The sequence below is a fragment of the Schistocerca piceifrons genome, chromosome 4 (assembly GCF_021461385.2).
Source record: "Schistocerca piceifrons isolate TAMUIC-IGC-003096 chromosome 4, iqSchPice1.1, whole genome shotgun sequence".
Classification (NCBI taxonomy): Eukaryota; Metazoa; Arthropoda; class Insecta; order Orthoptera; family Acrididae; genus Schistocerca; species Schistocerca piceifrons.
In genome coordinates this window covers 351,833,411-351,850,188 of record NC_060141.1, presented here as the reverse complement: position 1 = coordinate 351,850,188, position 16,778 = coordinate 351,833,411, and the positions used below count along the sequence as shown (strand labels likewise).

Genomic DNA, 16,778 nt, shown 5'->3' with positions numbered 1-16,778 from the left:
CAAATTTCTAACGGTGATTTAAATTGCTTTCCGGACTGGAGAAAGCTGGAACCGGGTAGCAAACAAGTATTCCGACCTAGCATTGAGAAAGCCATAAACTTAGCGTTATTGGCTTGTCTTAGCAATTACTTACCAGGAACCAGTTGCTAGTTCCTATTCCTGTAGCTCCTTGCTACGTAAATCAGCGGCTTCAGACGAAGTGGTAAGTGTGTTCTGTAATCACGTTTCACAGCATAATCAGTCTGGATCGCGCAGTTTTACTGACAGTAAATGGATGAAAATTCTTGGAATGATCCTCTCCGTCTCTAAAGACTTAGACTCAAGTTCCGGGGACAGATGTTCGAAATCCTGCTTGATCATCTAAAATTGTTTCCCTCGGTTTCCCCAGGTGCATTCAAATGAATGCCGAAATGGTTCCTTTCAAACAGGCGACAACTATTTTATGTAAGTCTGTCTGCAGGCTCCCGTAGCCATTGTGATTGAAAGTAAAATCTTCTGGATTGTTGGACCGCGTCATTTTCCTCTTCAGTGTCTTCTACATAATAGAGGTATCGTACGCTCGCCTGATGTCTTCTTCAGGATCTTCTGGTTTTGCTGAACACTGAAAAGGACCAGTGTTGTGAAAGACAGCTTCCCTGCACTTACGCAGAAGTAGGGGAGTTATGGAGTAAAATTCTTTCGCCTGCTCTTGGTCGGCCATCGTCGCCGGATATAAATCGAAACAGGCAGAGCAAGAGAGGGGGAATATTAATGAAAATGTTGTTGTCGTGCCGCAGAGATGGCTTCCTGGTCCTTTTTTTTCCCACACCGTGGCTGAATGGCGGGAAGCCACCAAACTGGAAACCTATATCCGTCTTTTCTATTGTTACATTCGTCCTTGGAAATCGTAATTGCTTCTCGGACCTTCAGTATATAAATGTTGGATTCCTTAGCCAGTCCAGTGACAATAACAACTTGGAATCGGATTTGTATTTCGTAAACAAGACAGAGAACTCCAGCGACTGTGATGATTTCTCCGCTGACAGGGTTTTCAAACGAAATACTCTGGTAAGGATGTGGAACCGCTATTTTACCCTGTTACCAGACGGTTCGTTTCTACAGCGCATCAGCAGAATTCTGCGGAAAAATGCTATACAGACGAAATTTTTTTATTGAGCACAAAATAGGAGTTTTTAGAATGGTTGCACCTGATTACCTATACCCTGGGGTAGTGTGTGAAGTGACTGTGGCGAAGAGTGGTTCAAATGGCTCTGAGCACTATGGAACTTAACATCTGTGGTCATCAGTCCCCTAGAACTTAGAACTACTTAAACCTAACTAACCTAAGGACATCACACACATCCATGCCCGAGGCAGGATTCGAACCTGCGACCGTAGCAGTCGCGCGGTTCCGGACTGAGCGCCTAGAACCGCTAGACCACCGCGGCCGGCGGCGAAGTGTGTGTAGGCGAAAATGGAAGGGGAATAAAAGAAACGTATTAAAGAGCAAGAATGTCACACACGTTTGAAACGAAGTGTGAAATCTGCTCACATAGCCTACATATTTATATGATCTAACATGACTTTTATTTACGAACTGCTTCACTAATTCAGTCGTCACTTGCAATTCAGTCGTTAAGGAACACGATTCAGTTAGTACATCTGGGTAGACGTAGTTATCGTGCACAGGAATATTTTTAATTTAAACAAATAATGGGAGAATATCTCAGCCCTGTTCCAACAGTGCTTCTTGCACCACTTGACGCTGCATCTTACTGTTCTTGGCAGAGTAGAAAAAACAGTACGATAAACAGAGGACAGAACACTCGAAGTTGCAAACTGTGGTACGATTGACTTTGAAGTATACCTAAACAATTGAAGTGAGCGGAACTCAGGAAAGACAAGTAGATGCATTGCAGATGACATAGCAGCAACTCAACTCGTACCTTTACCAGGCGCCGTGAACACGAGTCCTGGGCATTTGACCGACGGGTCTGGCAAAATTCAACCGATTTCACAAGACAATATCTTCTATATGACTGAAGATAGAAAACTTGGCGTAAATTTTAACTTAGGCATCGAAACTAAAAGTTCTACTTGATGAGAGTTACCGGGCGTATCCCTGTGCTGCTGTGCTGCTAACTCACGCGCTCGCGCCTTCATCAACGAGTTGCAGCTTTGCTGCGCGATATTTATCCACAGCACTACGCCTCACCTCTTACAGCGTCGGATCTCGCATTGCACCATTGGCGCCCAAGGTCGCATGATCTCACGGTATGGGATCTTTTTGTGGGGGATTGTGCCAAGACTCGGTCCCCTTTTCTAACAGCTGCAAGTGAACGACTGCGTCAAGTAGCAACGACAATAAAAATAGCAACGTCAAGAGTATGGGAGTTTGAGCATTGCCTGGATGTTTGTCGTGCGTGTGGAGGGGCGCACACTGAACGTTTCTGAAATGTTCTGGTTTAGATTCCAAACTAAATTGTAAAAACTACCCCAAGATTGAAGGTGCATCCATATTAAAGATAGTCCCTCGAAAACTGAATGGTTCTTTCGACAATAAAAGCTTGGTACCCTAAGGGTAAGTTAAAATTACACCAAAATTTGTATCCTCATTCCTGCAGAAGGTAGTCACATGAATCGGATGAATTTTTTTCTAAACATGCTATATATGCCTATTTAAATTTTTGCTGGTAGTATATGAGATTACACCCGGAAATTTAGTGGGAACTTTTTGAAAAATAGTCTGAAGAAAATTAATAATATGTAGTCACTCACGTCCGTGGTACTAAGCTTGTCAGAAGCACTTTGTCTATTGGCAGTACTAACAAATCTGTCGCAAACATGAAAAGATGCGGTTGCACTTTGACAGCAAGTAGCATAGCGAAGAAACGAAGACTGCGGTGTAGAGGGTGATTCAAAAGTCTTGTCCCATAGGACAAAGTCTACATTGATGATTCAATAATCTTGCCCAAAGGACAAAGTTGTATTCACGTATAAGACAGGAACGACAATTCGATACAAAAAAAAGTCTCGTGGGATATAAAATGCATACCTTAAGAGGCGTAAACACTTCATCTTCGAATTTTTTCTACTGTAAATTCTTTGCTTTCCGTGTTTTGGAAGAAGATAATATGGACCAAACAAGACAAATGTCTAGTAAACATGGGTTTTAAAACAAATACATTAATATTTATGTACACTTCTTCAGTAGGAGAGATTTGTTTCACAGTAGTGAAAATGAATAAGTGCTCATAGCTCTTAAGGTACGCATTTTAGAGCTCATGTTTACCAGACGTTATTGGTTGGCTCTGAGCACTATGAGACTTAAGATCCCCAAGTCTTAGAAGTACTTAAACCTAACCAGGACATGACACGCATCCATGCCCGAGGCAGGATTCGAACCTGCGACCGTAGCAGCAGCGCGGTTCCGGACTGAAGCGCCTAGAACAGCTCGGCCACAACGGCCGGCTAGACATTTTTGCTTCGAATGATAGTACTGTCGTATCCCTGAATATGGCTTTGTCCTATGGGCCATGTTAACTGAACCAGCAACGTACACCTTGTTCTTCGGGACATGACTTTCGAATGCTGTAGAAACAGAATGTAGTGGCTATTTTGTATCACTCTGACGCGAGCAAGACGATAATCATGCCGAAAGCTATTTCATAAGATATATGTTTGTTTTCTTCGTCAGCAGAGTCACGTATTGTGTTGATAATATCGCTTATAATTTTGTTTCTTGCTTGGCATCACGATTTTCCCAATGAAACAGCAATTTCTGTATTTGTCCAACTTCCGACGTTCAGGTGACTAGAGACGGATTGCGCGTCCGTAATTACTCCCCCCCTTCCTCCATTACGTTGCATAAACTAGTGGGCTATTGCTCTTAATTTTAATTTTATACCATGAAATGTAATTGTCAGCCGGCCGAAGTGGCCGTGCGGTTCTAGGCGCTACAGTCTGGAGCCGAGCGACCGCTACGGTCGCAGGTTCGAATCCTGCCTCGGGCATGGATGTGTGTGATGTCCTTAGGTTAGTTAGGTTTAATTAGTTCTAAGTTCTAGGTGACCTGATGACCACAGCAGTTAAGTCGCATAGCGCTCAGAGCCATTTGAACCATTTTTTTTTGTAATTATCAGGTAACAGGATGTTAATTCTCCTTTATTGAGATCCGTGCGACCGCGAACAACGTGACACAAATAAAAATGTTCTAATTTTTCTCTTGGTATTCATTTCTTCTTTCTTCAAGGAAGTATTTTGTCTCCTTGTTCCTCAGGCCATGTCACCTAGAGTTATTTGTATTTCCTTGAAACTCTGAAAATATTTTTGACGTGAATATGCCCGTTTTTAAGTGTATTCATACCGCACAATCATTTCTTACAAGTCATTGACACTGAACATTTATATTTGCAGTTTTTGTTGTGAAAAACTGTAACTCTGTTTTATTGTATTGTTTTACCTACATGCAAGAGCATCACATGTCTTCGGATCAGAAATCTACGAACTATTTGTTGGTCTCGGCAGCCATTTCAATCTTCTTTTTGGCCCAGAATTTATGGAAGTCTTAGAGAGCGTCTTTGTGTGTTAATGTATTTCTCCGAAGTAGTGAATCTGCATTTAATGGTAAAGTTTTAGTTTGTTCTTCTTTCTCACATTTGAATGTTTTCTTAGTTGGCTATTTACGTGCAGAACTGTTGGTGTACGTTCTCAAGCAGTTCTGCCTTTTTGCTAAAAGGACTTCACCATAGTACGTCGCTTGTGCTTATATATTGGAGAGAGTTGTTTCCGAGGGCGCAGCGCCTGCGACCTGAGGCGTATATGGCACGGAGAACAGCGACGTCGAGTGGGTTGCGTCAGGCGCGACTGTAGGGGCGGGAATGTGGCCAGCGACGCGGAATGCAATAAAGCTCCCGTCCTCTGCTGGGGTGAGGGAGGGCTGGGAGTTACCCACAGTTTGCTTTCATTTTCAGTAATGAGAAACACTGCCCGTATCTGACAAAGCCCCACATATGCGCAACAGTGGAGCGGAAAATACTCTAAAGGAAACGTTGCCCTTGAATACCAAGTTATTTTCCTACAGTGGTCCCGCTAAGACGTCTTTTGCTGCCTACGTACTGTAAACACGTAAAATATACAGTCGAAGTCCACTATGACACCTTTATTGGGGTACATGCTTTACCTCCGCGTTATATTGTAACCGTGGTTTATCGAGAATAAGCTGTGGATTAACGAAGTATGTATGGGAAGGTAGAAAGAACAAAAATTCAGTTTCTACTGTGCTATCTACGTTGCAGTATTTAAATTAGAGAACATTAGAAGAAAAACAAATCGAAAACTTCACTCAAACGGCGACCGAAAAATGAGTCTGTAGTAGTTGCAAATAAGTATAGCATTAAGGTATATAAAATAACCTACAAAATACACGATTATTTACAACGCTGTCTGAAAGCTACTGTAGGTTCATTTTTCCACTGCTTTGGAGAAGTTAATTCACTTTTTTTGGCGGTTAATTTCACGCATTTTCTTTTGTGCTCATTGTTTTAGGTTCATCAGGTGAAAAAACTGAATTATAGTTTGGTTCACTTTGATTCCTCGTTCTCGGATTCTTTTTGTATGTGTTATCCAATATTTCAGGTGTACTGGTAACATCTGTGTTTTCTTCTTCTTCTTCTTCATAATAATAATAATAAACCCCGTGGAGGCCCGGGAAAAGAATAGGCCTTCGGGATGTTCTGCCAGTCGTAAAAGGTGACGAAAAGAACAAACCACTAATAGGGCTAACCCCCCTTTTAGTGTGATTAGTTGGTTCAGGACAGAACTAATGAGGCCTCGGACAAGCGCTGTCATGGTCGGGGACGACGCTTGAACCCTATACCCGTCCACATTGGTAACGACACTGCTAGCCACACGGAAAATGATTTAAATCCAAATAGAGGTGTTTTGCAGGATATGCTTCCTGCAACCACTCTAGAAGGAAAACAAAGACAGAGGATGAGATGGTCAGATGAAGTTAACCGACACCTCATGTTCTGTTATTACCAAGCAACAAATTTAGGAACCAACGCAACTGGATACAGATCACAAGTATACACAAAATTCATTATCAGATACCCAGAATTAAAATTTTTAACAGAACAACGACTAGCTGATCAGATCCGTGTAATAATCAAAAATAACAGGATACCCCAGTCAGAATTAGAAAACATCAAACAACAAGTACAACAAACACTGGAACAAAATAATGTGCAATCAGAAGAAGAAGAAAATACAGTAATGGACTCAAACATCCCAGAGCAAACAAACAAAGAACAACACGCATTAATTAAACAATCAGAGGAAAACAAAATCTTAAGACAGCCACCAGAACAAGCACAAATAGAACACGAAGTGACACACATGTTAGATATAGAAGAGAAATTTCAGCTGACATATATAGAATACAAAGACACAAATACAGACATTAGACCATTCTTGCATAGACCGCCAAATAACCCACAAGTCGAAACAACAATAAAAACTATCAACACAATCATACACAACAAAATAAATGAAAACACAACTATGGAAGAGTTACAACTACTGGTTTATATAGGAGCACTCACTACACTAAATATACACACTAGGCAGAGATCAGAACAAACCTACACACAGAAGAAACCCACAAAACCAGCATGGCAACACAGGCTACAGAGCAGAATAGAAAAACTGAGAAAAGACATCGGACAGCTAACACAATTTATAAGAAATGAAATATCACACAAAAAACGAAAAAGGCTAGGTAAAATCTCACAACAAGAAGCGATAGAGCAATTAGATGAAAAGAAGCAGAAATTACAAGCATTGGCCAAACGACTTAGAAGATACAAAAAAGTGAAAATAGAAGGAAACAAAACCAAACATTCAACACAAACCAAAAGAAATTTTATCAGACAATAGATAACACACACATTAAAACAGTCAACCCGCCAAACAACAGACATAGAAGAATTCTGGAGCAACATATGGTCAAACCCGGTACAACATAACAGACAAGCGCGGTGGATACAATGGGTACAAGCAGAAACAGACACATACAAGATGATACCGCAAATGCCTGAAGTGGTAACTTTGCAACATGAAGTCACCCGAGCAATTAATTCCACGCACAATTAGAAAGCCCCTGGAAAAGATAAAATAGCAAATTTCTGGCTAAAGAAGTTCACCTCAACACATTCACATCTAACTAAATTATTTAATAGTTACATTGCAGACCCATACACAGTCCCTGATACACTTACACATGGAATAACTTATCTGAAACCTAAAGATCAAGCAGACACAGCAAACTCAGCAAAATATCGGCCCATAACATGCCTGCCAACAATCTACAAAATATTAACTTCAGTCATTACACAGAAACTAATGACACATACAACACAGAACAAAATTATAAATGAAGAACAAAAAAGCTGTTGCAAAGGAGCACGAGGATGTAAAGATCAGCTGATAATAGATGCAGAGGTGACGTATCAAGCTAAAACTAAACAAAGGTCCCTATACTACGCATACATTGATTACCGAAAAGCTTTTGATAGTGTACCCCACTCATGGTTACTACAAATATTGGAAATATACAAAGTAGATCCTAAATTGATACAGTTCCTAAACATAGTAATGAAAAACTGGAAAACCACACTTAATATCCAAACAAATGTAAATAATATCACATCACAGCCAATACAGATTAAGCGTGGAATATACCAAGGAGACTCATTAAGTCCTTTCTGGTTCTGCCTTGCTCTGAACCCACTCTCCAACATGCTAAATAATACAAATTATGGATACAATATTACTGGAACACACCAACACAAAATCACACATTCGCTATACATGGATGATCTAAAACTACTGGCAGCAACAAATCAACAACTCAACCAATTACTGAAGATAACAGAAGTATTCAGCAATGATATAAATATGGCTTTTGGAACAGACAAATGTAAGAAAAATAGCATAGTCAAGGGAAAACACACTAAACAACATGATTACTTATTGGATAACCACAACGACTGCACAGAAACGATGGAAAAACAGGTGCCTATCAATATCTAGGATACAGACAAAAAATAGGAATAGATAATACAAATATCAAAGAAGAACTAAAAGAAAATATAGACAAAGACTAACAAAAATACTGAAAACAGAATTGACAGCAAGAAACAAGACAAAAGCTATAAATACTTATGCTATACCAATATTGACCTACTCATTTGGAGTAGTGAAATGGAGTAACACAGACCTAGAAGCAGTCAATACACTTACACGATCACAATGCCACAAATATAGAATACATCACATACATTCAGCAACAGAAAGATTCACATTAAGCAGAAAGGAAGGAGGAAGGGGATTTATTGACATAAAAAACCTACATTATGGACAGGTAGACAATTTAAGAAAATTCTTTCTAGAACAAGCAGAAACTAGCAAAATACACAAAGCAATCACTCATATAAATACATCGGCTACACCATTGCAATTTCATAACCACTTCTACAACCCTTTAGATCACATAACATCAACAGATACGAAGAAAGTAAATTGGAAACAGAAAACACTACATGGAAAGCACCCGTATCATCTAACACAGCCACACATCGATCAAGACGCATCCAACACATGGCTAAGAAAAGGCAATATATTCAGTGAGACGGAAGGATTCATGATTGCAATACAGGATCAAACAATAAACACCAGATATTACAGCAAGCATATTATCAACGATCCCAATACCACAACAGATAAATGCAGACTTTGCAAACAACAAATAGAAACAGTAGATCACATCACAAGCGGATGTACAATACTAGCAAATACAGAATACCCCAGAAGACATGACAATGTAGCAAAAATAATACATTAACAACTTGCCATACAAAATAAACTAATAAAACAACACGTTCCCACATAAAAGTATGCACCACAAAATGTACTGGAGAATGATGAATACAAATTATACTGGAACAGAACTATTATAACAGATAAAACAACACCACATAGCAATAAAAAGAAGAAATTAACACAACTAATCGAAATATCCATACCCAACACAACAAATATACAGAAGAAAACAGGAGAAAAAATTGAAAAATACATCCAACTGGCTGAGGAAGTCAAGGACATGTGGCATCAGGATAAAGTTGACATCATACCAATTATACTATCAACTACAGGAGTCATACCACACAATATCCACCAGTACATCAACGCAATACAGCTACATCCAAACGTATATATACAACTACAGAAATCTGTGATTATTGATACATGTTCAATTACCGGAAATTTCCTAAATGCACTGTAACCTATACCGTACAGTTAAAAGGAAGTCACGCTTGATCAAGGTCCGCGTCGCTTTCTATTTTTGACCAGACATAACGTCTGAGAAGAGAAAGAAATAATAATAATAATAAAATAATAATAATAAACTTCGATTACTACTTTCATTTTCGTGTAGCGTCCAGAATGTCCTCGTCGCTTGTAAACTCTGAAATCGGCTCCTCGTTGCCGACGGATTAGGTCTGAAGAACAATCTTGCCGTGCAGAACATCATGTGCAGACTAGATATATGTCGCTGCATTCTTCACCTGTTGCATTTTCTTCAGTGGGACTTCCCGGCAAATCTTAATACTGATCAGATTGATGCTTTGCCTTACCAGCCCTACTGAATACTTAGCAGTCTTCAAATTTATACATTTCAAGAACATTTCCACTTCATCGTCTGAATGTAGTATTCAAGTGAGAGTTTCACGGCGATAAGGAGCCTTAAATGCATATGTGGTGTCCTAATCCAGCCGCTTGAATTATTAAACAAAAAGAAATCTATTATCTTAACACCACGTTACATCCAAAACTGGCGTGTATCGGGCTTTTGATGAAGTTTGAAGTCACATTTTTTCTGTCGACCGATTGTGATCGAAGCGGTCCATTTTGTCACTTCAGTCTGTGCAAGCAAGATTGCTAACAATGCTATGAGGAGTAGAACGCGTCATATTACGAAAATTTTCTCTAAACCTTTCATTACTGCAACATAGGACAGCTGTCATAACCGGCTCGTTATGCTCGATGACGTATGAACTCAAGTTATTACGACCTCATTTGAAGTCACTCTTCTAGTCCAGTACTTCGGTTTCTATTTAAAAACAAAATCGGCTCTATTTCACATGTATTTAGTCTGTTGTTTTCCAGGTCGGCTTTTTGCGTTTCTTGTGAAGAGCACAATGTATCGTTGTATTAAAATAAAGGTCTGTATTCATGCTCACCCCCTCTTATAGTTATTTGGTTGTTAGTGAGGCCCTGTAGATACACCAAATTGCCGCTTTATATCCAAGTATCCGGCAGTACAGTGACATCGAGAGCAGAACGAGGGAAACTCAAATGAATTTTTTGTCCAGATAGAGAAATGTGATTAAATTTCAGATGAACAGAGAAAGTTACTTTTCAGTTCTGTCGGATGCAGCCTGCAGAAAAAGCTGTGCATATTCACTTGTAAAGCAGGCAGTTCCACGAAAACGCTGAATATAATTTAGTGATTTAGAACAGCGAATATCCTCTTGCTTTTCAAATTAATAACATTCTTATAGGAGTTATTCCCATTGTTTCAATATTTTTGGCTAGTCCATTACATTTCTCTCGTTCAGAGGTCTCCTGTAGGAAAGACCGAAAGTGTAGTATTATGATGCGAAGCGTCATTCGATTCTTCTGTGGCAATTTGTGAACGGTTATTTCCAATTTGTACTGCTGACAGAAGTTTTTTAAAGGAGGAAGTCACCTCGATTTGAGAGTATCTGCCGTGACTATATAGAACGTACACTTAATCGGGCAATATTTTACGTTAATGAATGACCACAATAGTGATTCACCAACATAGCTGCAGTATAGACACAAAACTTGGCAGCATTGCTGATGGGGCAGGCTGTTACAGGTAGTTGCCGAGGTGTTGTCAATGTAGTCCACCAAGGGTTAAGTAGGAACTCTTGGGATAGCCACTCCATGTCTATGTCTGAACCGATCTGTAAATGCTTCACTCTCACTCTCAGCCTTCTTCTATTCTCCTACGTCGATGGAGATGTGGTGCCAGTTTACGTAATCTGAACGGCGAAGAGAATGTTATTTCGGATCAGTCTGAAATGTGTTCTGTGTGTGTAGAGGTACTCGCTTTTTTTTATGTTTGCGAGAATGTGGAAGTGGACAGACGAAAGAACCATGCAGTTCATAAATATAATGCATCTACGGCCAGTGCCGTGGGATATATTAAGTAATACATACAAAAACTGCAGTCTGAAAAACACATCTCTGCGACTCTCATATTAGATTATCTGCAGTAGTGAGCCAAAAATGTGTGCTACCTAGGACCTAAGGTCTTCTCATTTTATTTGAAGCTTCATCACTTATGTTTCCGTATAAGCTTCAGGGTTCCGTACGTCAGTCGACAATAACGGGACCTTACAGGAGCACGTTGAGGTCTTTCAGTCCGTCCGACTGTTAACTATTTCCTCTCAGGAACGCGTAGAGATATCGAAATTTGTCACATACTAGGGTCTACGGTCTCTTGGCGGTGCGAATAATTTAAGCTTCTGATACTCGCATACTCACTCGTCAAGATCTATAGAAGAATTATCTATATTCATGTCGGGTCTGGTAGTCTAGCAGTAAAGCGCCTACTTCCGAGTGGTCGTGGGATCGAACTTAGGTCGAATCACGGCTTTTTCGGTCTGCCTTTTAACGTAACCTTTAACTCTCAACGACGTGATGAGTCGCCAGAAACATGTGCTTCGGATTCCACGTTAAACTGTAGGTTCCCTTCCCCATTTGGATAACTGGGGTGTGGTAGGGACAAGCAAGTGGTCGAACCTTCGTCCAATAGACTTGCATCAGACCATTGAGCCGAACTAAATCACTATTATTATTAACATCATCATTACTACTATTATTACTATCTATATAAATAAGTTTGTACGGAACTCTCAAAGCGTGAGGGCTACTCGCACTTATGTGAGTTTTTTCTTTTCTTTTTTTCACTTTCCGTGCCGCATAACACTGGTCGTAATATATCAGATTTATGAAATTTCTAGTTCTCTCATTATACTGATGAGCAAGAATAAAATATTAACATAAACATTCTAGTGTCATTTCAGACTACCTTAATGAATTTCTTGAGTCGTCGTATCAAAGCGTTGCAGCCGTCTGGTTTCAAGAGGTAAATAGGTGAGAAGTGTTCTTTAAACATGCATATCGACATTCTGTATGCATCACCAGTAGCCAAAAACCGAATGATGATCGCCAATCTGGTTGTGACTGTATTGGTTTTACAAGTTGTCGAACCGGCTGTTCCAGTACCATATACAAACCATATTTCGGCATTCTGGTAAAATGTCTGTGACCATCGCAGTTCACGAGTTAAAAAAATTCAAAACCTGTTCATAAAAATAAAAGAATTCACTAAACGTAATTTTTCTTTTCCTTGCTAAAATTATTGCTTGTGGAATGCAGAACCTAGGAGGCACATTAATTACCAGTAATTCATTTTCGCACATTTTACGGCACATGCAAACACTTCTGTATTGCCGCCAGCAGTTGCCAGGCGGTAGTGATTGGCATTGTTGCGTAACAGTTGGCGGCAATTCGCGTGGCTGGCATTGTTGCCTGGGTGTATTTCCGGCTTATATTGTCGCCATTACGTAATTGTTATGGCCTGTGTAAACGTACCTTTACGTATGTGGTAGATAACTCTAGCAGATCATTGAAACGATCACATCTTCATTTGGCTGAGGCATGTTGTATCCCAGCAGCGTCTGTGACGAACAAAATGGCGTTTGACACAAGTGGACTGCGATACTAGTATAGACTTTCTCCATCCCTGTCCACCTTATATGCTACTGTGAGATTTCATTACTGTGCAGGAAATACGTACATTTAATACGTGAGTAGTAGGTTCGTATATGCTCATATGACTCAGTGCATACCAATGTATTGTGTGTAAAATGTAATGCATGTTTTCGGCGTAACTGAGGTAAACACTGTACGCACATAATGCTTTACATATTCTGACAGTGGCTGTTATGTGCGCATGTCGTATCTAATGGATGCGGGTTTGTCTGTTCTAGACGGGCCTTAGGATGTGGAGAGTGCTCCAAGTACGTACTGTTGTCTTTCATTTGTTGCCTGCTGCTGTTGTTGTTGATGTTTTTGCTGTTTATGCGAACTTCCTTCTCGATGCACGATAAATTATTGTAGAATGAGCTTCACGCTGCGAGAGCGACTAGCGCCCATCAAGTAGTTCAATGCCTGTAATTGTGCATGTGTTTATATTTAAGCAGTTCATCTGACCTTCCTTGCATGTGTGTGTCAGGCAGAAGCGTTGGCAAGAATGTCTTTTTAGTTTCATTTGTGCATCTGACGCAGACAAATTTTCTCCAAAACCATTAGAGTTTAGGTTAAAACCATAAGCACGTAGTCAGTTTCAGGAATCCCTTAGCTTATATCCGTTATACGCCGTTACTATAATACGTAGCTTTACTTCAGATGTGATTTGTTGGTGTGCGGCTGAGCGTTTTTGTTCCTTAGAGTTTGCAATCGCTGCCACTTATTAGCTTACATAATCGAAGTAACGTATCATTTTCACTTCTGTGTTGTTGTATTTATTGTTTGTGTGTGGTAACAAGGACGAAATATTTTCAGAATAAGAAACTCTAAGGAGATGTAAACGATGTACAAATAATGGCCTAGTCAAGAGGAACTTGAGACACTCGCAGTCGGCTTTGGCCAGTGATGTAATGAATCTCTACCTACTGTGATGTCACTTCAGAAATTTATTTATTTGTTTAACCCGATCAGAGCAGGGCCTTCAGGCTGTCTCTTACATCAAACTAGGGTTTTACACAAAGTTGAATGCATCATTGTTAACTAAGAAGTGACAATTTTAATATGACAAACAGTAATAAAATGACATTAATTAGAAATTACTTGGATGTATGTAGCTTTGGGAACTGAAAATTTGTTTGGAGAGAAGGATGTTAATTTTTAATGAGCTAACGAGAACGTACAGGATAGAGGAAGACGTTATTGTTACTTCAGTAGAGACACCATGAATTCTTAGTAGATCAATAGTTACTTACTAAGTACTGCACGGGTGAGTTCTCTCGTGTCTTGTCAAATTATATAGCCTGCGTTAATGGATGTTGTCAGGATCCGACGCCGTACTTGTCCAAATTTATTCAGTTCGCTTACTGTTGCTGGTTTGTCCAAGCAAAATGTTGTACATCTGCATTAGTATTACTAACAGCGAGGTGTAGACAGCTGTAAGACTTTGAGAAAATGTTCCGTCTTACTAATCGGAAAAGTCATGGGGCTCGACGTCTGTATCTGAATCGTAGGGATACGTTCAATTGTTTCTCACTCAGGGGAAATTGGTGTCCTCGCATTTAAACTCTCGCAAAATTCCTTCCAGTTATTTCTTACTTTTAGTGTTTTTTTACGTGATCTATGTTGAAAGTAATTAACTGACTGCTATAGCTTGTCATCAGTATAATTTCAGTACGTTCCTGCGGTTCTCCATCGAGTATTTACAAATTTCGTCCTAGCACACACTTCCAACGAACGCTTTATTCTTAGGGATGGACTTCTTCGCTACTTATTCGGTATTTTTTCTGAAAGCGATGTTACCCGTCTTTGAGTTTTCTCTAACTTTGAATCTGTTTATTAGGGATGGTGTTGTTCTATATTGGTTCCAGCCTGCCTTGCCTGCGTGCCGGTGGTATCTGTTACATACAGGGTGGACACTAATAAAACCGACAAGCTGCAGGGGCAGATTCCTGACTGGAACTGGAGGAAGAAACATCGTATGAATATGTGTCCGGAAGTGCATAGTTCCCACGGTAGATCGCGCTGACGAATGGAAGTTTCTCTGACCACGCGCCGTATTATCCTTGGGTGTTGTAGGCTTTGTGATTGACGCACCATACTGTAAGCAGCAGAATGGTCCGGTATTCGTATCTGGATTCAGACGGTCGAAAGGCAGCACGGCTATACCAAAACAAGTAGCGTCACAGACGCCAACCACATGTCACAACATTTCAATCCCTCTTGGGCGTTTGTGTGAACAGACAAACGCGCAGGGAGGCTGCGGACTGTGCGTACAACAGATTTGGAGGACCGGGTTGTGCAGGATATTGAGACAAATCCTACAGCAAGCTCCAAATCTGTTTACGCACTGTCCGCCGCCTCCCTGCACGTTCGTCTGTTAACACAAACGCCCAAGAGGGCTTGAAATGTTGTGATATGTGGTTGTTGTCTGTGACTGTACCTGTTTGGTATAGTCGTGCTGCCTCTCGACCGCTTCCATCTGCTTGGCCGCACGCAAACGCCATCTCTGCTTGTTCCCAACATGAATACCGTACCACTCTGCTGCTTACAGTACGCCCCGTCTATCACAACCTGCAACACCCAAAGAACACACGGCACGTGGTCGGAGGAACTTCCATTCGTCAGCGCCATCTACCGTGGCAACGAGTCATTTCCGGACACGTGTTCATAGGACCTTTCTTCCTCCATTTCCAGTCAGAACTCCGTCGGTGCATTTTGTCGGTTTTATTAACGTCCACTCTGTGTAACTGATCTGTCAGAACTTTTTGGTAGATATCTGAGCGTGACTAGTAAATTGTCCAAGCCTAGTGAATAGTTCGCCAACTTCCATACGTGCTAAGGCCTTTGGCAGTGACAGAAGATTGCAAACAGATGGGTGATCACAGACTGCTGTGGCAACGTCCTACTTGGATAGTGGCTTGGCTTGACGAGTCCCTGTCTTCATTCCTCAGAAAAACACTCACGGTGAAGCAGTGACAGAAAATATGTTATTGTGGACCATAGGAGGTCAAACATAAGTTACATCATTTTGACTGTGACGCTACAGTGTTCAGCAGATCGTGACGTGATACGCATGATGAATCTTCGATTGTATTGCCAATAACATGGTCAAGACGCAATTTTTCGTGGTTGGCGTCATTGATCTCCATGAAGAAATCATAAGACTTTGTTTCATTTGCGGTCCAGTTGTGTTTGTAGATAAAATGAAGTACTGATATAGTCCTTCGGTTTGTTCAGTCTGATCAGCTGCATCTTTTATTTTACCTGTACCAAGACTACGCAGGTTTTCCATAGGTCAGCTGGTTTGCGTCTGTTGTCGGTTAATGTACGAGTATAGCCACGCCTGAGCTTTACCGATTGTGTTCCGTTTCTGCTTGTAAGCAGTATGGGCTTCAGGGATTGGGCGTAGTTCGCATGCCCTCTGTGCCGCGCCTCTGAAATTCTTGAGCTGTTTTTTGAGTCAGTTAGCCAAGATGCGAGGTTCCTCGAATCTTTTCCGTTATTTAGGGAGGGGTATTTGTCAGTTAACGTAAGTTTGTTAGTTCTTGTGCATTTTGAATTACATTTGTGTGTAGCTCTATTTGTTGTCTTACGTTCTATTGTTTCAAGAGAAACTATATTGTTTGTCTTTGCCATGTATCAGATTCGTAGTATTGTCCCTTCTGTTTCGACAATAATTTATATAATTTGCATGGTTCTCGACGCATCCCAGTGAAAAAAATTAAAAAAATAAATAAATGAGCTATTAAAGCTGTCTCTTTGTCAATTACGACAGTTCATGAAGGTATAAGTTTCTGTGAGAAGATACCTACAGCTAAATTAAATCTATCCGTGGCTTGTATCTTCTACTGCCTCTCAAAGATTGCGAACGTGCCCTTATTGCTTGCTTTACC

At 40.4% G+C, this 16,778-nt stretch overlaps 1 protein-coding gene across 1 annotated transcript in view; it reads left to right on the top strand.

Annotated features, from left to right (window-relative positions):
• LOC124795830 (protein spire homolog 1-like) overlaps positions 1-16,778 on the top strand; it is a 679,725-nt gene that overhangs the window by 479,569 nt on the left and 183,378 nt on the right. Inside the window, exon 6 of the mRNA XM_047259913.1 lies at positions 13,128-13,157. Within this exon, the coding sequence (XP_047115869.1) occupies positions 13,128-13,157 (30 nt within the window). The remainder of the gene's footprint in view (positions 1-13,127; positions 13,158-16,778) is intronic.